At 43.3% G+C, this 25,817-nt stretch overlaps 1 protein-coding gene across 1 annotated transcript in view; it reads right to left on the reverse strand.

Annotated features, from left to right (window-relative positions):
• Positions 1-25,817, reverse strand: part of NR5A1 (nuclear receptor subfamily 5 group A member 1) — a 181,534-nt gene that overhangs the window by 40,517 nt on the left and 115,200 nt on the right. The window contains exons 5-6 of the mRNA XM_069755547.1: positions 19,439-19,558; positions 9,644-9,791 (exon numbers count right to left, since the gene is read on the reverse strand). Coding sequence (XP_069611648.1) covers positions 9,644-9,791; positions 19,439-19,558 — 268 coding nt within the window. The remainder of the gene's footprint in view (positions 1-9,643; positions 9,792-19,438; positions 19,559-25,817) is intronic.

Raw genomic sequence — 25,817 nt, forward strand, 5'->3', positions numbered from 1 at the left:
ATCATGGTCAAAAGAACAAACGGAACAAAGTGAAGAAAATGACCAGCAACCCAATGGCTTGATACAATCAAAACAGGCGGAGAAGACCCTGGTGGACCTATCTAGGCTTGCACAAGATCGATCTTCCTACAGAGCGTTCATCAAGCTGAAAGCCATTAAGCAAAATAATATTAATATCAATAATATAATCCACTTGAACCTAAATCATATAATTAATCAATGAATCAACAAGCAGAATGAATTGATAGCACTTACTAGTTTTTAATGGAGCTGCAAAAATTTTCCATCCTTTACCCTTATACCACTTGACCCGGACCATCTCATTCTATTTTGTCTGAGAGACAAACAAGTGCATGAAATAGTCTAAGCAGGATTGGCCAGAGACTCTGCGGCGATGAGAAATCTCTTGTTCCCGTGGAGTGACAGGCTTAATAGAACCCGAGTGACGTACATTCAGCAATCTATCTGCTGCTCTAATTCCGAGACGAGTATCAACAGCAATGTTGTGCCGACACCGTATCTGCAGTTCCCCTCGTAATCAGATTTGGACACAGTGCTGCAAACAGGGTCTATTTTGGAACAAAAATTCAACTTCTGCTTCGGTGTCTCGCACACATAAACAACGAGCCGCAAATACAACCAGCAAATATTTACCTTAAAGGCACAGCTGTGCCTGAGATACATTTTCCCATTCTGGTATTGTGAATAATAATGGTCAGCACAATGAACTAGATCACTAAAGTAAGAGTCAATACTATATTATAGCCTCAAAAACTAGCTAGGTATCATGGCGACAGTGTGTGGGGGGTGGTTTCCATTAGTCTCCTGATGAAGCCTAATGTTTGGAGAAACGCGCGTCAAGGTGCCTGTGCACCCCCTCCTGTTCCCTAGTCGGCATACTACTGGCATCGTGAATCTAGGTATATGCAGTATTTAACATTTGGGGTTTCCCCCATAATACACATCTCTTATTTAGGCTTTTTGTGGCATCCTGGTTATTTGTATACAACTGTTAACATACGTACTGGCACTTTGGATCTGTACTATTACATATAACACCTTGTTATGGCCTTAATGTGATTGTGTCATTTACTTTACACACTTATATATCTCAATCTGGGCAATTTCATGCTAGTTTTTCTATCTTCTTTGCATTTAATTTTATTTGTCATTGACACTTAGAGTACTACCACATGTAGCCTTTCGTGTTTATTGCTGCACTGGTTATGTTTTCTTATATTTTATCTTGCTGCTGCATGTTCCTATTGAGCTTATCAATAACCATAGTGTTTTTTTTACCCTATAACATTATTACCAGTATTTTGCATTTTTTATGCAATTATTACATTATATTTTGTTGTATGCCATTTATCGTTACAGAATTTTTTTTTGTTTGTGTACATTTAGGATGCTTATGTCATTTTATTTCGTTATGTGTATTTTTTAGTCTGACTACCACGTTATTTTGTATTTTTATTTAATATTAAACTTTTAACATTTTTTGATGAATTAGTTGCCCTTATTATACCTTATTTCTCTTTTTTTTTGTGATCTTTGTATTGTTATACATTCTAATTTGCAGAAGGAGGTTCTTTTTGGTTCCAAAAGGGAAGGCTTCAGTCAGCTGTAATGGACCAAGTGAAATCTTGTGAAAAAGTATTTAAAGGGTTTTTTGACTTTCAAGAATGTGGATCCCAAATGCACTAAATACCAGAGCATGTATTTACCCTCCACCGGTCATGCGCCGACTCTACCCCGCTGTTTAGGGTTTGGTGTCCTAGCTGTCACATCAACAGTGCACATTACAGCTGTAGATCATCACTGAGCTCAGTAGCGAATGCTGAGGTTGATGCTGGAAGAATGAGTACCTGCTCTGTTTTCTTAGTTTTATGTATGGTAGGAACTTCTGGGTCCACTTTCCTAAAAGTAGAAAACCCCATTAAAGAGGAAATATTAGTTCCTGACATTGGAGGTAGTGGGAGTCAAAAGAGTGTATTCGAGATGACTCATGAGTCTTGACCCAACTGTAATGTAGCTTGAAGCAATTGAACACCAGGCTGTGCTGGTTATGGCTTTGTGTAGCCTAAAGTGAGAGTGATGTTGCCTTTGCATGGGTTGATAATCACCAAAATGAGCTATTAGAGAAAATCTCATTCCCAATCTTTGCGCCGTGTGAACTTGTCACCGATCAGCCAACAGACACCCAAATCACTCTTTATCGATTGATTGGATTGCTTACAAGATATGTAAAGTTATGGCTATCGGTAGCACATCTACCATACTGTCTCCATAAAGTTTGCATGAACTCATAAGAGCGCAATAAACCAATGTCGATCAACTTGTTATCTGCCCATGTAAACCAACTTTACACAGAGATCTCCACTCAAGGTTGCAGCTGATCACAAATGTTTTGACTCAAAAGTGTCTGAAAAAAAAATTTAAGTCTACAGCTCCGGTCCCACCACAGTCCAAAATGTAAAGATTTTCTGTTGTGGTGGGCTTTCAGTGATGCTAAGATGGTTGTATACTCCACAGGAGAGAGTCTGTTTAGAGGGAGTGTCAGCATAAAATAACTTCAAACCAAGCACCGGGACTTGGATCACCCTCGAAGTGGCCAAGCAGCTCAGTGCACATTCCCAACTATTTGTTTTCCATCAATCTCTGCCCTCCTCTGCCAACTGTAAAACCGGAGCTATCAATTAATAAAGAAGCCGCAGATATAGATTCAGGACAAGGAGGTAGGAAGGTGCATTAAACTGCTCATCAAGAGTGCACCGAGCGCCTGTGCTTGGTTCCAAGGTCATTTAGTGTTGATGTGACTTGGTGTGGGGCGGTAGCCATGGGCGAGGTATTCGTCTCTTACACCCCAACATGCTATATAAAGAATGGGGTCCTGGCTGGGTGTATGGATTTTTGCTGTGAGGGAGCTACGCCCATGTAGATTGGATGTAAACGATGACGCTGGTTTACAATGACCAGGTGTTGGACAATTCAAGGAGTAAGACTACCAGTCGAAAATAAACGTTTTGTTTAATGATAACTGGGAAGGGATTATATACAGGAGATAGCGGGCACATATTTTGATGAACATTTCTTTCACGCTATCCAACATTTTTCTCACACAGTTTCAATCCCAATCTCTCTTCTCTTAACTATTTCTTTCTCTTCACTGCCCCTTACTAATCCACTACAACCCAACTCATGTACCACAGTGCGGCTAGCCAGAGCCCTTTACTCAACCTGTGGTTCCACCTCTATCCTCTTAATGGCCAGTACTTTTTGTCCTGACACTCTGGAATTCTCGCCTGGGGCACTCTCTTTGTCCCACATACTCTGTTGTGTCCTGGCCCATTACTTTTATGAATTGTAGACTCTGGGCCATACTGCTAGGCGTCCTCTCCCAGTACCAGTCTCCGGTAGTTCCCTCCGTCTCGCTGTTACTTTCCTCGTTTCTTCTCCTCATCACGCTATCCCATTTTTTTCAGTCTCCTCTCATGACTAGGGGGACACCCACGAACTGCAACACTGCTCACAATGGACCTTAGGTCCTCTTACTATGCACTTTGAGTCCATTCTGAAGTTCCAACAAGAAACTGTCCTTTTCCTTTCAGTTCAATGTCTCCCTCTATGGGCTAGTCCCTACCATTAACTCACGCTCTACCTACTGTTGAACCTCACACAATGCGAACATTTCAGTTCACGTTGCACGTTATAACATTTTACATATTCTTAGGAACGTGGGTAATATGTCCATCTCCTTACACTGACAACTTCTTTTAGGTGGTTAATTGTTAAAGTTGCCTGAAATTTTTTGGGGGAAAGCAGGTCCTAAATTCTGACTTACCACCTCCCAAAACTAGAAGTTCCTATTGCATACAATAAGAGAAATTAAGAGCAACTTCGTACGCATGCCCATGTACTTTATGAATTGATGCAGAGGAGGTGAATGCATCATTCAACGGTAATAACTCGGTAAAGAACATTCTGATCTTCTTTCATGCAGGACCTGAGTGGGACAATGTTTGACACACTGTTGATGAGTAAAACCGTAGTAAAATCTGCCCATTTGCAGGGTTCACTGTTTATGCAATTATAGAAAATAATTTCTAGTATTCCTTTCAAAAGGAACTCCATTACAATAGCTAATGTATGAGCCATCATAGTTTTTACAAGTGGTATTTATATACAATTATTTAAGAGAAAAAAAAAATCAGGCTAAACCACTGTAGATGGAATGGAGCAGTGTCACATTATCTAATTGTTGCTGCTTGTACACTAACTATATGGCCATATATTGCATGGTTTAATAGTGATGTTGTAAAACTGCCCTAATCATTCCCACAATAAAGTTTTCCAAAAATCATTTTGGCAAAATTCTACATGGTGGAATATATAAATGTGTAAATATAGTTTATGTATTGTCCAAGAAGCATTTCTTCAATTTCTTGGACAGGATTTCTTAATAGTATCTAAAAGTTACAGGTAAAATAAAAATTTCCTCGAATGGTGCACTTAGGATGACAAATTTGTCTCAACCTTCTAGACGTATAAATGTAGCTAAACACCCAAGACATTTATAGTCGGAAATGTAACACATGAATCGTAAGTAAAACCTTTGATACAAAAGTTATGACCATTAATATCACAGACTTGGCAGGTTTGGAAGGTGGTTTAACCCCTTAGCGACCGCCGATACGCCTTTTAACGGCGGCCGCTAAGGGTACTTAAACCACAGCGCCGTTAATTAACGGCACTGTGGAAAAAGTCAATAGCGCCCCCCACAGGCCGATTTTCTCCGGGGTCTCAGCTGCCGGGGGTAGCCGAGACCCCAGAGAACATGATTCGGGGGTTTTTTAACCCACCCCGCATTTGCGATTACCAGTAATTAACCGTTTACCGGCGATCGCAAAAAAAAAAAAAAAAAAAAAAGCGATCTCTTTTTAATTTCTCTGTCCTCCGATGTGATCGCACATCGGAGGACAGAGAAAAGGGGTCCCAGGTGGCCCCACAATACTCACCTAGCTCCCCCGATGCTCCTCGTGTCTCCCGGTGGGCGCCGCCATCTTTAAAATGGCGAGCGCATGCGCAGTGCGCCCGCCGGCCGGCACCGGGAGAATCTTTGGGGTCTCGGCTGCCGGGGGTAGCCGAGACCCCAAAGAGCATGATCGGGGTCGGTTTTACCGACCCCTGTTTTGCGATCGCCGGTAATTAACTGTTTACCGGCGACCGCAAAAAAAAAAAAAAAGTAAAGTAAAGTGTAATTCTCTGTCCTCTGATGTGATCGCACATCAGAGGACAGAGAAATAGGGGGATTCGGGGACCCTACAATACTCACCTGTGTCCCTGGATCCTCTTGCTGCTCCTCCTGGCCGCCGGCAGAAGAACATGGCGGACGCATGCCCAGTGCGCCCGCCATCTGTCTCCATCTGCCGGCCGGCAGGAGAACAGCAGTTGGGGCTAAAATTAGGGTTAGGGGTAGGGTTAGGGGTAGGGTTAGGGTTAGGGGTAGGGTTAGGGTTAGGGTTAGGGGTAGGGTTAGGGTTAGGGGTAGGGTTAGGGGTAGGGTTAGGGGTAGGGTTAGGGTTAGGGGTAGGGTTAGGGTTATGGGTAGGGTTAGGGGTAGGGTTAGGGGTAGGGGTAGGGTTAGGGGTAGGGTTAGGTTAGGGGTAGGGTTAGGGGTAGGGTTAGGGGTAGGGTTAGGTGTAGGGTTAGGGGTAGGGTTAGGGGTAGGGTTAGGGGTAGGGTTAGGGGTAGGGTTAGGTTAGGGTTAGGGGTAGGGGTAGGGTTAGGGCTAGGGTTGGGGCTAAATATATGGTTTGGGTTGGGGCTAAATTTAGGGTTAGGGTTGGGGCTAAATTTAGGGTTAGGCTTCTTTCACATTTACGTCGGTACGGGGCCGTCGCAATGCGTCGGCCCGACATACCGACGCACGTTGTGAAAATTGTGCACAACGTGGGCAGCAGCTGTAGTTTTTCAACGCATCCGCTGCCTAATCTATGTCCTGGGGAGGAGGGGGCGGAGTTACGGCCACGCATGCGCGGTCAGAAATGGCGGATGCGACGTACAAAAAAACGTTTCATTGAACGTTTTTTTGTGCCGACACTCCGCCAAAACACAACTGATCCAGTGCACGACGGACGCGACGTGTGGCCATCCGTCACGATCCGTCGGCAATACAAGTCTATGGGCAAAAAACGCATCCTGCGGGCACATTTGCAGGTTCCGTTTCTTGTCCAAAACGACGGATTGCGACGGAATGCCAAACGACGCAATTCCAGCCAATTCTACATTGAAAAAGTAAAACGGCACTCTTTCTCTTCCAAGCTCTGCGGTGCGCCCAAACAGTGGTTTACCCCCACATATTGGGTATCGACATACTCAGGAGAAATTGCACAACAACTTTAGTGGTCTAATTTCTCCTGTTACCCTTGTGAAAATAAAAATTTGTGGGCAAAAAGATCATTTTTGTAGAAAAAATGCAATTTTTTTTTTCACGGCTCTACGTTATAAACTTCTGTGAAGCACATGGGGGTTCAAAGTGCTCGCCACACATCTAGATAAGTTCCTTAAGGGGTCTAGTTTCCAAAATGGGGTCACTTGTGGGGGGTTTCCACTGTTTAGGCACATCAGGGGCTCTCCAAACGCGACATGGCGTCCAATCTCAATTCCAGCCAATTCTACATTGAAAAAGTAAAACGGCGCTCCTTCACTTCCAAGCTCTGCAGTGCGCCCAAACAGTGGTTTACCCTCACATATGGGGTATCGACGTATTCAGGAGAAATCGCACAACAACTTTTGTGGTCTAATTTCTCCTGTTACCCTTGTGAAAATAAGAATTTGTGGGCGAAAAGATCATTTTTGTGTAAACAAAAGCGATTTTTTATTTTCACGGCTCTACGTTATAAACTTCTGTGAAGCACTTGGGGGTTCAAAGTGCTCACCACACATCTATATAAGTTCCTTAAGGGGTCTAGTTTCCAAAATGGTGTCACTTGTGGGGAGTTTCCACTGTTTAGGCACATCAGGGGCTCTCTAAACGTGACATGGCGTCCGATCTCAATTCCAGCCAATTCTGCATTGAAAAAGTCAAACGGCGCTCCTTCACTTCTAAGTTCTGCGGTGTGCCCAAAAAGTGGTTTACCCCCACATATGGGGTATTGGCGTATTCAGGAGAAATTGCGTAACAAAATTTATGGTTAAATTTCTGTTTTTACACTTGTGAAAATAAAAAAAATGGTTCTGAATTAAGAGGTTTGCAAAAAAAAGTTAAATGTTCATTTTTTCCTTCCACATTGTTTCAGTTCCTGTGAAGCACGTAAAGGGTTAATAAACTTCTTGAATGTGGTTTTGAGAACCTTGAGGGGTGTAGATTTTAGAATGGTGTCACACTTCATTATTTTCTATCATATAGACCCCTCAAAATGACTTCAAATGTGATGTGGTCCCTAAAAAAAAAATGGTGTTGTAAAAATGAGAAATTGCTGGTCAACTTTTAACCCTTATAACTCCCTAACAAAAAAAAATTTTGTTTCCAAAATTGTGCTGATGTAAAGTAGACATGTGGGAAATGTTATTTATTAACTATTTTTTGTGACATATCTCTCTGATTTAAGGGCATAAAAATACAAAGTTTGAAAATTGCAAAATTTTAAAAATTTTCGCCATATTTCCGTTTTTTTCATAAATAATCGCAAGTATTATCGAAGAAATGTTACCACTTACATGAAGTACAATATGTCACGAAAAAACAATCTCAGAATCAGCGGGATCCGTTGAAGCGTTCCAGAGTTATAACCTCATAAAGTGACAGTGGTCAGAATTGCAAAAATTGGCCTGGTCATTAAGTACCAAATTGGCTCTGTCACTAAGGGGTTAATAAAAATCCATAACAGAGTTTGCTCGGTAAAGCAGCTTCATTTGGCCAATCATTCCATAAACTTATGGTTCCAGCCAACAACAGCCAAAAAATCAACCTAATATATCACATATTTGGCAATCGAGAATGATCATCGATAAAATTCCCAATCTTCCAGAATTAAAAAAGGTCGAAATCATCCATTTGAAATGATGTCATCTTCTATGTATAGTCAGTTTAAAGCTGGCCATACACATGAGGACGCTGTTGGCCATACATTCGCTTGGCAGACAGCTACAGTATCTCTCCAAACTCCCCCAAACACATGAGCAGAGTGATCGGCTCAGTCGAGCATTCGTGTATTTTTAATTGGAAGAGAGGAAAAAACTTCTGTTAGACCTCTCTCATCATCTTCCATGAGATGGGCCAAAAATATTGGCCTTTGAAACTCTAACTATGTGATCTTCTCCCACAACAACATCTGTAGAAGGAGCTTCGAGAAGCTCCCCGATACACATCAGATGGTGAGCTGGTCCTGTCGACTTTCACCTAATATGTATATGGGTCTTTAGTTTTTTTTTTCTTCTTGAGTCATGTCTTACAAACTGTATATCAGCTTTTGCCCCGCCAAAAAAAAAAATGGTGCCCTCAGTAAATTTGGGAGATTTTTTATCTTTTGCCTCTTTTTGACAATTTTTATTATTTAATGATAGTGAAAAACACATTTGCCTCATCTATGTTGGGCTTTTATGCAGAATTTATTTTACCAATTTCCATCTTCTAATTCCATTTAATTCTAGTTCAAAGGGGAACCTAAGTAACTAATGTAAGTGCATAAGTTCACAAACCCTTAACTATTGTGTGGGACATGAACTGTTAATTCAAGTGGTTTTAAATTATTATTATTTGCTTTGTGTTGTTTTCAAATTCTTGATAACATTACAAGTGAATGCTCTGGGTCTTGATAATTAACTTTTAGTGAGTGAGCCATCACACACTGTCTGTAGACTCAGTTTAGACTGCACCGTGTAATCAGCTCCCTGTCCTCCCACAGTGCTATAGTGATAAATCCTAAGAGATACAGCAATTTAATTCATTTTCCTTTTTCAGCCTTTGCTGGGAAGACCAGAATAATTTAAGTAAAAAATTACCTCTGGAGACCTTATGGTGAACCAACATTAATACATTTTGATTAATTCCATATTCTACAGAATCATAACTATAGGGCGCACAAAGGTCAAAGCATTACCCAAGCCCTGGTGCCGGATGGGGTCCATTGGTCCCTATACCAAATAAGAAGGCACTGGTACCATCAATAAAGCTAACGTGTAGAAGGGCATTAATATGTATTTTGCATGGTGCAATTGGATCCTGGATGCTTCATGTACCATTTATAATACTGGTCTGTTCTTGAATGATAGTGTTGCCTTTTGAACTCCAAGGTCCTGGGTCCAATTGCTACCTCTGAACCCCCTATAGCTACATCGCTGGTTTCAGAAACGCTCATCATCTTTTCTTTTAAACATCCTGTTCTTCTAGGTATTTTTTTTCTTTTAATATCCTATGCTACATATTTACATTATCACAGATTTGTGATGGGCACAAAATAGACAAGTTGAAAGTGTTGGCTTAAGACAAAGGAGAACTATGTGAGAAAACGCAACGGGAATTGAATAAAATCAGAAATGAGTTTCTTTTATTTCTTGATATATCAGATCTGAATAAACTATCTATCTTGCCTGGATTACTTTCTACTTCTGAGGTTTACAATTATTCTATAGTACTCACCGAGGCTGAAGAGTATGAGAAATTTCAGGCACACAAACTCTTGTCTGTCCACTTGCAGGGAATGTAGAAGAATGACCAGATCTTGAGCTCTCATGACCAAGTTGTTAAGTGTGGATCCCGCTTGGGCTGAAATTGTTGACATTTCAATCTAAAAAGACAAATTAAAGAATTATGTCAGTTCTTGAACCAATTGTATTCTAGCTCCATACAACCTCCTAGTTGCATCTGGCTTCAATCCGGTGTAACAGGCCAGATTAACCTCCCCGCCCAGATTATACCCCGGGGTATAAATTGGCCTAGGCCAGTTTATTACCCCTCTGGGCCAGAATATACCCCAATGCTGTAGATCAGACTTTTCAGGCTTTTGAGCACCATTGAGTGATATACTTAATAATGAAGCCCCAGGCAGCAAACGGGGGAGCAGAGACAGCAAACAGGGCCCCAGAGAGCGCACAGGGGCCCCAGGCAGCTCACTATACCCTGGGGTATGAATTGGCCTAGGCCAGATTAAACCCCTCCAGTGCCAGAATATACCCCAGCCGCTGTAGATCAGATTTTTCACGCTTTTGAGAACCAATGAGAGATACACTTAATAACAGGGCCCCTGTCAGTGCACAGGGGCCCAGGCAGCACATATGGGGCCCAGGCAGCATATAGGGGCCCCAGGCAGCGCACAGGTTGTTGGTTACAGTGCATGGGTCCCAGACATCGCACAGGATTGAGCGTTATTCTCAAGAACGGGTCTGCAGATATCGCACAGACGGGCAGAGACAGAGCGCAAGGGGGGCAGAGACAGCGCGCAAGGGGGCAGAGACAGTGTGCAGGGCCCCTGTGAGCTGGCTGGGACCCCCTGTGAGCTTTCTGGAATACCCTGTGTGATGTCTGGGGCCCTGGTATGCTGCCTGGGGGCCCCTGTGTGGTGCCTGTGGCCCTGTGCACTGCCTTGGGAATCCATGTGCTGCCTGGGACCCCGTTTGCTATCTCTGCCCCGTGTGCTGTCTGGGTCCCCATGTGCTGCCTGGGACCCTGTTTGCTATCTCTGCCCCCCGTGTGCTGTCTGGGTCCCCGTGTGCTGTCTGGGTCCCCATGTGCTGCCTGGGACCCCGTTTGCTATCTCTGCCCCTGTGTGCTGCCTGGGTCCCTGTATGATGCCTGGGACCCCATTTGCTATCTCTGCCCCCGTGTGCTGCCTGGGACCCCGTTCGCGGTCTCTGCTCCCCATGCGCTGCCTGGAGCACTGTGCCACTTTGACCCTGGGTATATTCTGGGTGGAGGGGTTAATCTGCCCTGTTACACCGGTGCACAAAAATGTGTATGGGACCAAGGAACATTTCCTAAAGTATGTTCTATGTGAAGTCGCTGCATCATATGAAACGATTCTTAGCTAATCTATTTGGTTAATAATTTATGCTTAGAAACAGGTTACATTTTCACAATAAAAAAATCCTCCCTCACTTGTCTAATTTACTTGATGCAGATCACAACCCATGAACAAGAGTGCCGCGGTTTCGGAAACAAAGTTATCATGTCTTCTTAATAGGAGTCTTGTTTTCCATCTATCGTCACCCCTTCACCCACCCTTCCCTTTGATTGACAGCTCTGGCTTCATGGAGCCAGAAAATGGCAGAGACAGATGGGAAATAAGTAGGTGGGAAGGTGCACTGAACTGTTTGGCCACGTCAAGGGTGCACCAAGCATCTGTACTTGGATTCAACAGTCAGTCACTCCCTTCAACCTTATACAATCCCATGTCAAGAAAATATATAGTTGGAGGAACCCACACAAGTGAAGTAGGAATGCAGTATGAATTGAAAAAAATGGTAAAATCACAGACAGAATTCATATGTTTTAAGAAAATTCCCATATATCCACCAACACTTATTAATTTTATTTTTCCTCTTCCAATATATTTCTGCATTAGAGATGTGCTGAAAGTTATATGGATGTCTTCAAAGTGTCTGCTGGTAAATATAGTATAAACTGTCCATTACTTGCTTCGCATTGAATGCTTATGTCAAACCATTCAAGTCCAAAAGTTTCAGCGCTAGATGATCATCCAGGGCTTTAGAGAGGAAATCTATGTACCGCAACCAATGAAACAAAAACCACATAATTGATCGTGCAATGACATAAACCTAACCGGAGGAGAGAAAGAAATGTGGTATCGTCCGGGCTCCGCTGTGGATAAATTGGCACAGGATCACAGTAGGCTTAGGGACTTTATTGGATAACGTTTCATGGACATCCCAACCCCTTCTTCAGATATATCATTTATAAACCAAACCCGAGCTGATAAATGGGCCAGCCAAGTCAAAGTTTCTGTCAAGTTGACAAATATTTCTCAATTTATTGTTATACTAGCCACAGTAGAGAGGTAAAAGATAAATGAAGCACAGTGTAAGTCAAAGATGGTGCCCAAACAAAAATTGATGCAACCAGATAAAGGCTTGTATCAAGTAAGAGCATGGTCATAAATGCCAGTTTAAAGGCTACGTTCACACTTCTGTAATTCATAGACTGGATATGGGTTTCCCAACCGGAACTCAAGAGTCTAATAGGCTCTTGAGTTCGGATTAAGGGATTCACAACTAGTCCATTCATCATGGTCTGTGCTTGGACCATGATACAGATGTGAAACTGGCCTAAGAATTACTGATCTATGGAGACAACCCTATTCTAATACTATCCAATACTATATTACTCAACAACACAATGCCCAGGCACATTGGCTCCCTAGAAACTGCAACTACATCTGTTCCTGTAGTCATACAGACTCATAAGAGAACCTGAATATGTTCTGTATAACTGGTGAGCCTGGAGACTCTTTTCTTTTGGGGCACAGATTGTGTACCTCGAAGACAAGCTCTGCAAAGGAACTCTAATTCAAACACTCATTTTTGGGTCCAGATTTCCAAAAAGTAGGTAGGTTGTATTAAACAATAAATACACTGTAGCAGCCCTCGATGTTTGTTATGGCCCCCATTCCTATCAAACTAATGTTGGTCTAAAGTGTATGGAGGCCTCCAAACTCTCCCTCAACCTGTCGGGTAGGAGAAAGATCGGGCATGTTGGATTTCAGACAGCCGATACTTTTGTGATCCGCGAGACGAGAAGCTAAAGGAAAGTCTAGCAGCTGGTTTCTCTGACAACTCAGAAGGACTTGGGTAGCCATAAAAGATTAAGGGGCAATAGCTGTCAACTGAACGATCAGCTGAAGGGTGGATCACCCGACGGCTACCTATTTTGTGGAGCATCAGTCTGCAGCATTTCCTGCATTACCCTGAATCAATCAGACATGTAAAATCTTTCAGAAATCAAAGGGTTTACTCTCTTGCCATTCAGTTTCATGTTCAGCTGGTAGCAAGCTGAAGCCAAGCGCACCATACCAAAGTCATGGTTTAGGAACGGTTTCCGACCATTGGTCAGCTATCGGCGGTCTTGTAACAGTCTGATTAGACAGGCAGATCCCATTTTCAATAAGCACCAGTACAGTCAGCAAAAGATTGTGCTCAGCGGCACACGTTCTGTCTGTATAGGATGATGTGCTGCTGTGAAGGATAATTTTTAGGCCTGCATAAAAATAATTTCACTGCCTACCGCTGTTTTTCCCAATAATCCTGCAGTGAAAATCCAGCTTTAATGGTCTCCTATCCTACTGCAAAAAGAATTGGGGGGGTTATGGAATGGCTCCTGATACAGCGCCATAAGACAATGAGAAGGAGATGGACATGGCTGAGCTAAGCCAGACTAAGGGTATGTTCACACGTTCCTGATTTCCATCCTTTTTTTTTTCAGGACTGTTTTTTAAAAAAATGCAGCTCTTGGCAGAAAACGCAGGTCCTTTTTTCGGTCCTTTTTTTGTCCTTTTTTGATGCGTTTTTTGATCCTTTTTTTGATCCTTTTTTTTATCCTTTTTTTATGCAGTTTTCTATGCAGTTAAAATGGCTGAAAATACCCTAACCCTACCCCTAACCGTACCCCTAACCCTAACCCTACCCCTAACCCTACACCTAACCCTATTCTAACCTTAGTGGAAAAAAAAAAATTCTTAATTTTTTTTTATTGTCCCTACCTATGGGGGTGACAAAGGGGGGGGGGGTGTCATTTACTATTTTTTTTTATTTTGATCACTGAGATAGGTTATATCTCAGTGATCAAACTGCACTTTGGAACGAATCTGCCGGCTGGCAGATTCGGCGGGCGCACTGCGCATGCGCCCGCCATTTTGCAAGATGGCGGCGCCCAGGGAGAAGACGGCCGGACGGACACCGGGACGCCGGGTAAGTATAAGGGGGGAGATTAGGGCACGGGGGGGCATCGGAGCTCTGGGGGGGGGCATCGGAGCACGGGGCGGTGGGATTGGAGCACGGGGGGGCGGGATCGGAGCACGGGGGGGCAGCCACACTCCACCCACGCACTTCCGCCCGCTTCCCCGCACTTCCTGCTGCAGCGGTTCGGCACCACAAACCGCAGTAAAACCCGCAGATATTTTTTTCATCTGCGGGTTTTACTGCGGGTTTGACCTCACAATGGAGGTCAATGGGTGCAGAACCGCTGCGGCTCCGAAAAAAGAAGTGACATGGTACTTCTTTTTTCCCGCAGCTATTCAGCGCGGTTTTTTTTTTTTTTTTTCCGCATTGTGGGCACAGCAGTTCCTGTTTTCCATAGGGTACAATGTAATGTACCCTGCATGGAAAACAGCTGCGGACCCGCAGCGGGAAAATCGCGGCAATTCCGCATGAAAAAAAGGATCGTGTGAACATGGCCTTAGGAAGCTTTATTTCCATATATCTATGTGTTAATTCTATTAGGAAGCAAAATAGAGTAAACGAAAAGGAGGACACACAGTGTGTGTTTCATTCTGTGTTCCGTCAAAAAATGTACTTCAACATAAAGAAAAGAAATGAGGATAACACATTTACTGTGCGCTTCTGGTTCATTTCTTGAAAATCATCTTTAATCCAAACTAAAGCATTTGATAAAATCTGTACTTTATATAAGCACTTATAGTATCAAAAAGATATGCTCAGTGATTCCGACACAGAAGTGCAAAAACAAGGTCTGCTCCCCCCCCAAAAAAAAAAAACAGCGCCACTCCAGTCTGTGGAGTCTGTTGGCTGTGTCCGGTATGGAATCTCAAAACCCACTAGTGCCCATGGATACGAGTGGCTCTTTTGGGGGACTTATACCTTTAACCCCTTGTACTCCCTGTGTACCTTTTACAGTGGAGCTGTAATACATGTTACAAAAGATATTACATTTAGTTTTGATCCTATTTTACATTATGAAATGTGAATCAAAAGGGGGAGCGACCTAAGGATAGTGCGCACAGGCTGATAGATTTTTTTCACGGTAGAATACTTTGTAGCTTTTAGCTGCACCGACCCTTTGCTCGAAATCGAGGCGGTCCTGTCTAGCTGCAGTTTAATCCCTCCTCCATGCTTTATACCACAGATCTGTGTGCTCATATATAAACACCAACTGGACACATGCCAAAATGTTAATCAGTGCATGTAGAAATGAAATTTTCTGCATTCGGGGATTAGGAGTCCAGTGGTCCGTCCTAATCACGGAATGACCATCATCTCTGTATAAGGCCTCATTCAAATGTCAACGCTGGGTTTTCCCGGGGCTTGTGTGACGTTTTTATGTCACACCAGCCCTGCAGACAATCAGCAGCCATTTCACCGTCATTTCCTTCACACTAAACCGGCAGCCGGAGGAAGTGAGAGAGCAGCAGCAGTAGTTTTGACTTCCTCAGGATGTTAGTTTCGTCAGAAGGAAGTGAGAGTGAAGAGGCCACTGATTGGCTGCAGGGCTCATGTGACATTACAACAAGCGAGTCCTGGAAAACACAACATCAACATCGCTGGATCGGCGCCGACGCCGGAGGGGAGTACAAGCCATTTTTATTTTACATGGCGGAACCTACTAATCATAAAAGTAAAAAGGAGAAGTTTTACAGGAAACACCCGCCGGAAATTAACGTGGATGTAAATGGTAACACATGCCCTCTAAGGCTTGAAAAAGATAAAGTGAATTCACAGCAGTCGAATGGACAATAGACAAAGTGCATAGATTGCAGTAGATGGATGAAAAAAAAATTGTATAGTTTAGATATTTTGGAGAGCGAGTACCAAGACAAAGAATCCATAAAGCCTCTTGGGTCAAAATCATTACTGACCCAATCTCCTCCCCGCAAGGGGCAGTTGACTCTTTCGATATCATAGACAGATAATTGGAAAGTATCTCTATAGCGTGTTTCATAAAATGGGTCGATAGACCCAAGAGACAGCGCTTAGTGTCTAAAGGGTGTGGTATAATAGGTTCCCCCTATTCTAACTTTACATTTACAAGCCGTACAGCACACAGAAAGCAAACAACATATTTAAGCTCTATAACATAAACTACATGAGTTGTAATACAATTCATAACAGATATAATGTTGTAAATATTCTCATTGTTAGAGGACGGAAATCATTACAGTCAAAACAGTCTGCTGATCACCTGACGAACAAGCAAAATGCTGAATCGTTGGCTGAAACAATCTTTAAGATCACTATTCTCGGCAGCACGTCATCCTGACCTGCGCTGCCGAGAAGTGACGGACTATACGCACAGAACTGACTGTCCAGGGTGGATCTGAAGCGTTTTTCTGCCTGTGTAAACAGACTATTAAACAACCGCTAATAGGAAAATGTTCACCAATTGGCGACCGATTAACACCGCAACATCACCTAATGCAAACCCGCCTTTAACCCTTTCCTGATGGGGCCAATTTCGTTTTTTGCATTTTCATTTTTTCCTCTCTTTTTTTACCCAGTACTATAACATTTTTTTATTTTATTTTTTTTCTGTCACATGGACCTATGAGGATTTATTCTTTTATGGGATGAGTTGTACTTTTAAAAGCCCCCATTCGTTTTAACACATAATGTACTGGAAAGCAAGCCCAAAAAAATTCTAAATGTGGTGAAATTGTGGAAAAAAAACCCCCCCGCAATTCTGACATTGTTTTTTGGGAATCAACCATGTTGTTTTTTTTATTGTTTTAGTGGTGAAAAAAATAAGTAAAAAAATATATGTTTTTGTTCATGTCGCCATTTTCCAAATCCATAACGTTTTTATTTTTCAGTCGATAGAGCTGCATGACGGCTTATATTTTGTGGGGTGAGACGACCTTTTTATTGATACCATTTTGGGAGATGTGTGACGTTTTTATCACTTGTTACAGCATGTTTTGTGGCATTGCAGCAACCAAAAAACCGTAACTTTGGCATTCTTAATATTTTTCAGTTTATGGTGTTTACCGATCAGGCTAATTATTTTTATATTTTGACAGATCAGACTTTTCTGAACACGGCAATGCCACATACGTGTATGTTTTTATTACTATCTTTAGTTTTAGTGGGGGATTTTAACATTTTTTTTTTCATAGTTTTTAAAACTTTTTATTTTATTTTTTTTAAACTTTTCATTGTACTAGTTAGTCTCCTTGGGGGACTTTATTCTGTGATCCTCTGAGTGCTGGTGCTATATACGGCGATACCTTAGCATTGCTGTATATAGTAAAAATCACCGTCTTATTTGAAACCTGTCAACAGGTAGAGTTTTAGAGGAGCTCCATAATGACAAGCAGGGAGGTCTTCAACAGATCTCCAGCTGTCCTAGCAACCCGATGTCGACCAGTGATTAGGTCACGGCCGGCATATTGTTAAAAGGAATCAAATCGAGGGTGGCGCTCCACACGTAATTGTTAGAGGCAGGTCCTGGCTGTAAAACACAGCCATGTACAGCGGATGTCTGTAAAGGGTTAAGGTGCATTTACACTACAAGACGAGTGTGGGAGTGCTTGTTTCAGAATAATTGTGCAGGCTGGCGGTCACATTTGTTGGGTTTGTTGGGTGAAATTATCTTTTCGTTTGCACAAAAGACAATCCTTCTCGGCAGCACATCGTCCTGTGTAAACAGGACCTGCGCCATCGAGAAGATCGGCAGCCTACGTGCACTAAATGATCTCTGGTTCAGTGACCATCTCAAGCCAGATCGGCCTGTGTAAACAGGGTATTAAATGACCAAACATGTATCTGACTGTCGGCCGTAAGACACTGCACATCGCACAACGGAAACGGACCCGTGTCGAAAACAGATTTAGAGCTTTTCGTTAGTCGTATAAAAGCCAGTGTGAAAATTCGAGCCTGTGACCGTATGTGTTCCGACCTTTGAGACTCCGGTAAACAATGCCAATTAGGAAACAATTGCATGCACTCTTTCTTCTGCTACCTAACGAATTACCTATATCTGGGAAACTGGCCGTTAGTTACCTACTATATTCGGCACCTTATTCTCACAGCTCTTCCTGTAAATACAGATGGGGGATGTGTCGCTTCTCTTGAGAAATATGCCTCTCCTGGCCACACTGTCCCCCTATTGAGTGCTGGTGAAAGCCATGACAAAGCCCTCCCTGCCTCTGTTTGTGGATACCTTGTATCTCTCCGCAAGATCATTGTTTGTGCCTTTTGTGCAGCAACAATCCTAGAGCCCGAAAAAAAAAAAAAACCTCTAAACTAAACAAGTAGCATCTGCTTACAACTGTATGTCCCCAGCATGCACTGAAATTACGCGGGAACCCAAGCAACACTGGCAATTAATCATTCCTGTGATCTGATTTATAATAATATAATAATAAAAGTAACATTTTATTATAGTATGCTATTATAGCATTGCAGTCTATCCTTTAGGATAGGTAGAAATTCTAGAATGAGTTCATTCAGTGCTGGATTCTGCAACATCACTCCATGAGAGGTACTAGAACAGCTCATACATTATACTGGGATTTTATGGGGGGGGGGGGGGGGCGCACAACACAAAACTGATGTAAACAAACAAACATTTTGGGTAAATCAAATCCCCCCTGATTTGTTTTAACCAAAATATTATTTATATATATATATATATATATATATATACACATATATATATATACACAGTATATATATATATATATATATATATATATATTAGATAGATAATATATATATTAGATAGATAATATATATATTAAAAGATGTACATATATTAATATATATATATATATATATAGATAGATAGATAGATAGAGATATTAAAATATACATACACACATTATATATATATATATATATATATATATATATATATATATATATATATATATATATATTTACTAGATTGTGGCCCGATTCTAACGCATCGGGTATTCTAGAATATGCATGTCCCCGTAGTATATGGACAATGATAATTCCAGAATTCGCGGCAGACTGTGCCCGTCGCTGATTGGTCGAGGCAACCTTTATGACATAATCGTCGCCATGGCAACCATTATGACATCTATGTCGATACTGTGCCCGTCGGTGATTGGTCGAGGAGAATTCGCGGCAGACTGTGCCCGTCGCTGATTGGTCGAGGCAACCTTTATGACATTATCGTTGCCATGCTGTGCCCATCGCTGATTGGTCGAGGCCTGGAGGCCTCGACCAATCAGAGACGCGGGATTTCCAGGACAGACAGACAGACAGATAAACCCTTAGACAATTATATATATATATATATATAGATATATATATATATATATATATATACACAGTATATATATATATATATATATATATATATATATATATATATATATATATATTAAATTATATATATAATATTTTGTAAAAATAATATATATAATATATGTATGTTTCACCCATCTATTTTTTTTTTTATGTATATACTATAAACACACACACACATTTTTTTCTAGCTTACCTCCTGCCCTGTCACCAGTAGGATGCTATTCTCTTTGCTGTGTTGCATTTGCCTGTAGACATGGTCAAAGACTAATAGCTCACTCCAGCAATTTTGCAACAAAATCATCTGATCGCTGACCTAAAAAAGAAAATAGATAATGGATAATGTGAAATAGTGGAATTGCAATCTCAATAGCATTGGAAACAGAGTCAAATTAATTGGAGGCCAAAAAGGGAGAATATTCTGCGGAATCATGCTGTACAAAAATGCTAGCAGCAGATGCTACATTAAAGTGTATAGTAAAATAGACAGAACTTTGCAATTTTTGTTGCATCATTTGGGTGAAAGATTTTTTTTTGTTGTTCTGAAAATGCAGAATGTTATAGGTGTGGTAATTATAGGTCTGAATTTTCTGTCCATAGGTTCTTCACACGTGTGGATTTTGTGGAAGCTCAAGTCACAGTCTAGAGTTCTCCTTCCTGCTGGATCCATACACATGAAGAATATTCCCCCCTTACAAAGTGTTGCAGAGATACGTATGCCTTTATGGGAGGCTTCTTAATGCTTCTACATGCCATGTTATGCTTCATTATACTCCACACGAGTCCATGCACCAGCTCAACACGTTCATTAAGAGCAATGGCACTTGACGGTGTCACCATCTCCTGGTTGAGTAGAAGACATCAGGAATAAGTTTCCAGGACACCATCCTGTGGGAGGTGGAGGGGATATCAGCGAGAAGTCATTGCATTTGAAGATCTGCGCTAATGTTACTGTGAAAATTATGATGCTGAGAGCTATGCCCAGCTGTGATCTGTAGGTAGGAGTGAGTGTGTTTGGTAGGGCGTATGGTGAGACAGAGACCTGCTCGAAAGTCAGAAGAGGAATATACCCAAGTTCAAACGTTAAAGATCAAGACTGCCAGTGGGCTCAGAGACAGTCAGAGTAACTGAAGCTTATGGAAAATTATATCCTTCCTAGCTGCCTTGTAGGACAGTGCAAGTCATCATCATGGCCATTGTAGCTGGGAGGAATAAGAAACAGTAAGGTGTCAGAGGAGTCACTTAAGAGATAGAGTTGAGCGACCTTGACCTTTTTAGAGTCGAGCCGGGTTTTGCGAAACCCGACTATGTCCAAAGTCGGGTCGAGTGAAATCGGCCGATTATGACGTAAAGTCGGGATCGACCGAAACACGAAACCCAATGCAAGTCAATGGGGCAGCATAGTCGGCAGTGAGTGGGGGCCAGGAAAACACCTAGAGTGCCCATTTTAATGTCAAAACCATCCATTCTTCTTAATGAAGCTTGTCAAGCGTAATTTACCTTAAAATAATTGGAAGGCATTTGAAATTGGGGGTCATTTGGCTAAAGTTGTGGGGGGTAGGGCTGGTTCAAGTAATTAGTGGGCCCAGTAAATCTGGACCACGTCACGGCAGTGGAGCAGGGAGAGGTAAGTATTTCAACTTTGCAAGTGCTGTGATCCTGAGCAAGCAGGGGGGGCCCACTCGTTGGCATTGGCACTGGCACAGGGCCCCTCAAAGTACAGCGGTGTGTTTGCACGGCGGGGGCGCCTCCCACCGGCAGCAACACTTTTGCGTACTATGAGAGGCCCTGTGCCAGTGACGTCGCCAACTAGTATTCCTCCCCCCACCTGATGAAGGAACCTGCACTTTCATCTGCACCTTCCTCTTTGTCCCCGTGTAAGGTGGTATGGTATGCGGGAAGAGCAACCTGACTTTCAGCAGGGTCACAATGTTGTTGTGTAGCGTGCACGGGGAATGTTGCGTTATGGGTCAATGTACCAGCAGACTCATCTATCACTGGCTGGGCAATGGGCACGATGAAGTGGAAACACAGATATAGGCCCAAAGAATAAAGTGGGCTAAATGCAGTTCAAAATTGGTAACACAGGAATAACCAGGGGGCATTGCAGTGGAGGACAACTGGAATGAGAGGCTGACACAGAGAGTAGGGCCAAATCAGTAAGTAGTCGAAATGCAGTTCAAAATTGGCAACCGTAGTAAACAGGCGGCACAGCTTTGTTCAGTGGAGGAGAACAGCAAGGAGTGGCAGACACCGATAGTAGGCCCCAACCCAACTAGTAGGCCAAATGCAGTCTAACATTAACAACTACTTAACGAGAGGCTGAAAATGGAATTTCAGGACAGGAAACCAGGAGAACAGCAAGGAGTGGCAGACACCGATAGTAGGCCCCAAACCAACTAGTACGCCAAATGCAGTTGTTCCATTTAACCACAATTTAATGAGAGCCTGAAGATAGAAGCTCAGGAAAGGCAACCTGGGGAACACCTTGGAGTGTAACACACCATCTCTCTCCACCCCATACCCATTTTGTAGGCCTAATGCTGTGTACTTTTCTACAACTACTAAACGAGAGTCGGAAGACCGAAGCAATGGCAAGGAAACCTGGGGAACACCTTGGAGTGTAACACACCATCTCTCTCCACCCGATACCCATTTTGTAGGCCTAATGCAGTGTAGTTTTCTACAACTACTAAACGAGAGTCGGAAGACCGAAGCAATGGCAAGGAAACCTGGGGAACACCTTGGAGTGTAACACACCATCTCTCTCCACCCGATACCCATTTTGTAGGCCTAATGCAGTGTAGTTTTCTACAACTACTAAACGAGAGTCGGAAGATCGAAGCAATGGCGAGGAAACCTGGAGAACACCTTGGAGTGTAACACACCATCTCTCTCCACCCCATTCCCCATTTTTTAGGCCTAATGCAGCCTACTTTCCGACACCTACTAAACGAGAGCATGAAGATCGAAGCTCAGGAAAGGCAACCTGGGGAACACCTTGGAGTGTAACAACAACCTCTCTCTACACCACGGAAGGGCTGATTCTTAGGAAGGAAGGCTGTTGTAAATAAGCATTGCGCGTCCGAGGGTGATTATATTCTTATTCGGTATCTACTCACCCTCGGACGCGCCATGCTTCTTGATTTGTAATTAATGTTTATTTGCAATGTGCTTTTGACTTACTCAATTATTTTTTTAATTATTGATTTTATTAAATTAATAGTTTAACATCTTATTGGAAATAATTTAAAGGAGACGCGACAGGACAACACTCGGTGGATGCCATATCTGTGTTAACAACTCCAAAAAACTTTCAGTTAACTTCTTGCAGGAGAAAGAAATTGTAGCTGTTGGACCTTTGTAGTACAGTTCCAGATATTTGTTGTGTGTTTGTTTTGATTGTTAAAATGTCTGCATTTGAGATCTCAACACGATCTTATTTTTTATAATCAAATTAATTTTTTAAATATTTTATTAGGTTGGTTCAAGGGGTACACGGGCCGCAGTAGACAGGTCAGTGGAGGCCTAGTGGAAGGAGTGACCGCAGACAGGCATCGAAGGCCTAAAATAATCACACATGGCTGTAGGCAATTTTAAATTGGTTCCAGGGGTACACGGGCAGCAGTGGTGTGGTCAGTGGAGGCCTAGTGGAAGGAGTGACCACAGACAGGCATCGAAGGCCTAAAATATTAACACATGGCTGTAGGCAATTTTAAATTGGTTCCAGGGGTACTTGGGCAGCAGTGCCCTGGTCAGTGTAGTAGTAGTTGAAAGAATGGACCGCAGACAGGCATCGAAGGCCTAAAATAAAAAAATTGGGCTGGCTGTAGGCAATTTTAAATTGGTTCCAGGGGTACACGGGCAGCAGTGGTGTGGTCAGTGGAGGCCTAGTGGAAGGAGTGACCGCAGACAGGCATCGAAGGCCTAAAATAATAACACATGGCTGTAGGCAATTTTAAATTGGTTCCAGGGTTACACGGGCAGCAGTGGTGTGGTCAGTGGAGGCCTAGTGGAAGGAGTGACCGCAGACAGGCATCGAAGGCCTAAAATAATCACACATGGCTGTAGGCAATTTTAAATTGGTTCCAGGGGTACACGGGCAGCAGTGGTGTGGTCAGTGGAGGCCTAGTGGAAGGAGTGACCGCAGACAGGCATCGAAGGCCTAAAATAATCACACATGGCTGTAGGCAATTTTAAATTGGTTCCAGGGGTACACGGGCAGCAGTGGTGTGGTCAGTGGAGGCCTAGTGGAAGGAGTGACCACAGACAGGCATCGAAGGCCTAAAATATTAACACATGGCTGTAGGCAATTTTAAATTGGTTCCAGGGGTACTTGGGCAGCAGTGCCCTGGTCAGTGTAGTAGTAGTTGAAAGAATGGACCGCAGACAGGCATCGAAGGCCTAAAATAAAAAAATTGGGCTGGCTGTAGGCAATTTTAAATTGGTTCCAGGGGTACACGGGCAGCAGTGGTGTGGTCAGTGGAGGCCTAGTGGAAGGAGTGACCGCAGACAGGCATCGAAGGCCTAAAATAATAACACATGGCTGTAGGCAATTTTAAATTGGTTCCAGGGTTACACGGGCAGCAGTGGTGTGGTCAGTGGAGGCCTAGTGGAAGGAGTGACCGCAGACAGGCATCGAAGGCCTAAAATAATCACACATGGCTGTAGGCAATTTTAAATTGGTTCCAGGGGTACTTGGGCAGCAGTGCCCTGGTCAGTGTAGTAGTAGTTGAAAGAATGGACCGCAGACAGGCATCGAAGGCCTAAAATAAAAAAATTGGGCTGGCTGTAGGCAATTTTAAATTGGTTCCAGGGGTACACGGGCAGCAGTGGTGTGGTCAGTGGAGGCCTAGTGGAAGGAGTGACCGCAGACAGGCATCGAAGGCCTAAAATATTAACACATGGCTGTAGGCAATTTTAAATTGGTTCCAGGGTTACACGGGCAGCAGTGGTGTGGTCAGTGGAGGCCTAGTGGAAGGAGTGACCGCAGACAGGCATCGAAGGCCTAAAATAATCACACATGGCTGTAGGCAATTTTAAATTGGTTCCAGGGGTACACGGGCAGCAGTGGTGTGGTCAGTGGAGGCCTAGTGGAAGGAGTGACCACAGACAGGCATCGAAGGCCTAAAATATTAACACATGGCTGTAGGCAATTTTAAATTGGTTCCAGGGGTACTTGGGCAGCAGTGCCCTGGTCAGTGTAGTAGTAGTTGAAAGAATGGACCGCAGACAGGCATCGAAGGCCTAAAATAAAAAAATTGGGCTGGCTGTAGGCAATTTTAAATTGGTTCCAGGGGTACACGGGCAGCAGTGGTGTGGTCAGTGGAGGCCTAGTGGAAGGAGTGACCACAGACAGGCATCGAAGGCCTAAAATAATCACACATGGCTGTAGGCAATTTTAAATTGGTTCCAGGGGTACACGGGCAGCAGTGGTGTGGTCAGTGGAGGCCTAGTGGAAGGAGTGACCACAGACAGGCATCGAAGGCCTAAAATAATAACACATGGCTGTAGGCAATTTTAAATTGGTTCCAGGGTTACACGGGCAGCAGTGGTGTGGTCAGTGGAGGCCTAGTGGAAGGAGTGACCACAGACAGGCATCGAAGGCCTAAAATATTAACACATGGCTGTAGGCAATTTTAAATTGGTTCCAGGGGTACTTGGGCAGCAGTGCCCTGGTCAGTGTAGTAGTAGTTGAAAGAATGGACCGCAGACAGGCATCGAAGGCCTAAAATAAAAAAATTGGGCTGGCTGTAGGCAATTTTAAATTGGTTCCAGGGGTACACGGGCAGCAGTGGTGTGGTCAGTGGAGGCCTAGTGGAAGGAGTGACCGCAGACAGGCATCGAAGGCCTAAAATAATAACACATGGCTGTAGGCAATTTTAAATTGGTTCCAGGGTTACACGGGCAGCAGTGGTGTGGTCAGTGGAGGCCTAGTGGAAGGAGTGACCGCAGACAGGCATCGAAGGCCTAAAATAATCACACATGGCTGTAGGCAATTTTAAATTGGTTCCAGGGGTACACGGGCAGCAGTGGTGTGGTCAGTGGAGGCCTAGTGGAAGGAGTGACCACAGACAGGCATCGAAGGCCTAAAATAATAACACATGGCTGTAGGCAATTTTAAATTGGTTCCAGGGTTACACGGGCAGCAGTGGTGTGGTCAGTGGAGGCCTAGTGGAAGGAGTGACCGCAGACAGGCATCGAAGGCCTAAAATAATCACACATGGCTGTAGGCAATTTTAAATTGGTTCCAGGGGTACACGGGCAGCAGTGGTGTGGTCAGTGGAGGCCTAGTGGAAGGAGTGACCACAGACAGGCATCGAAGGCCTAAAATATTAACACATGGCTGTAGGCAATTTTAAATTGGTTCCAGGGGTACTTGGGCAGCAGTGCCCTGGTCAGTGTAGTAGTAGTTGAAAGAATGGACCGCAGACAGGCATCGAAGGCCTAAAATAAAAAAATTGGGCTGGCTGTAGGCAATTTTAAATTGGTTCCAGGGGTACACGGGCAGCAGTGGTGTGGTCAGTGGAGGCCTAGTGGAAGGAGTGACCGCAGACAGGCATCGAAGGCCTAAA

This window comes from Ranitomeya imitator, chromosome 2, assembly GCF_032444005.1.
Source record: "Ranitomeya imitator isolate aRanImi1 chromosome 2, aRanImi1.pri, whole genome shotgun sequence".
In the NCBI taxonomy this organism is placed as follows: Eukaryota; Metazoa; Chordata; class Amphibia; order Anura; family Dendrobatidae; genus Ranitomeya; species Ranitomeya imitator.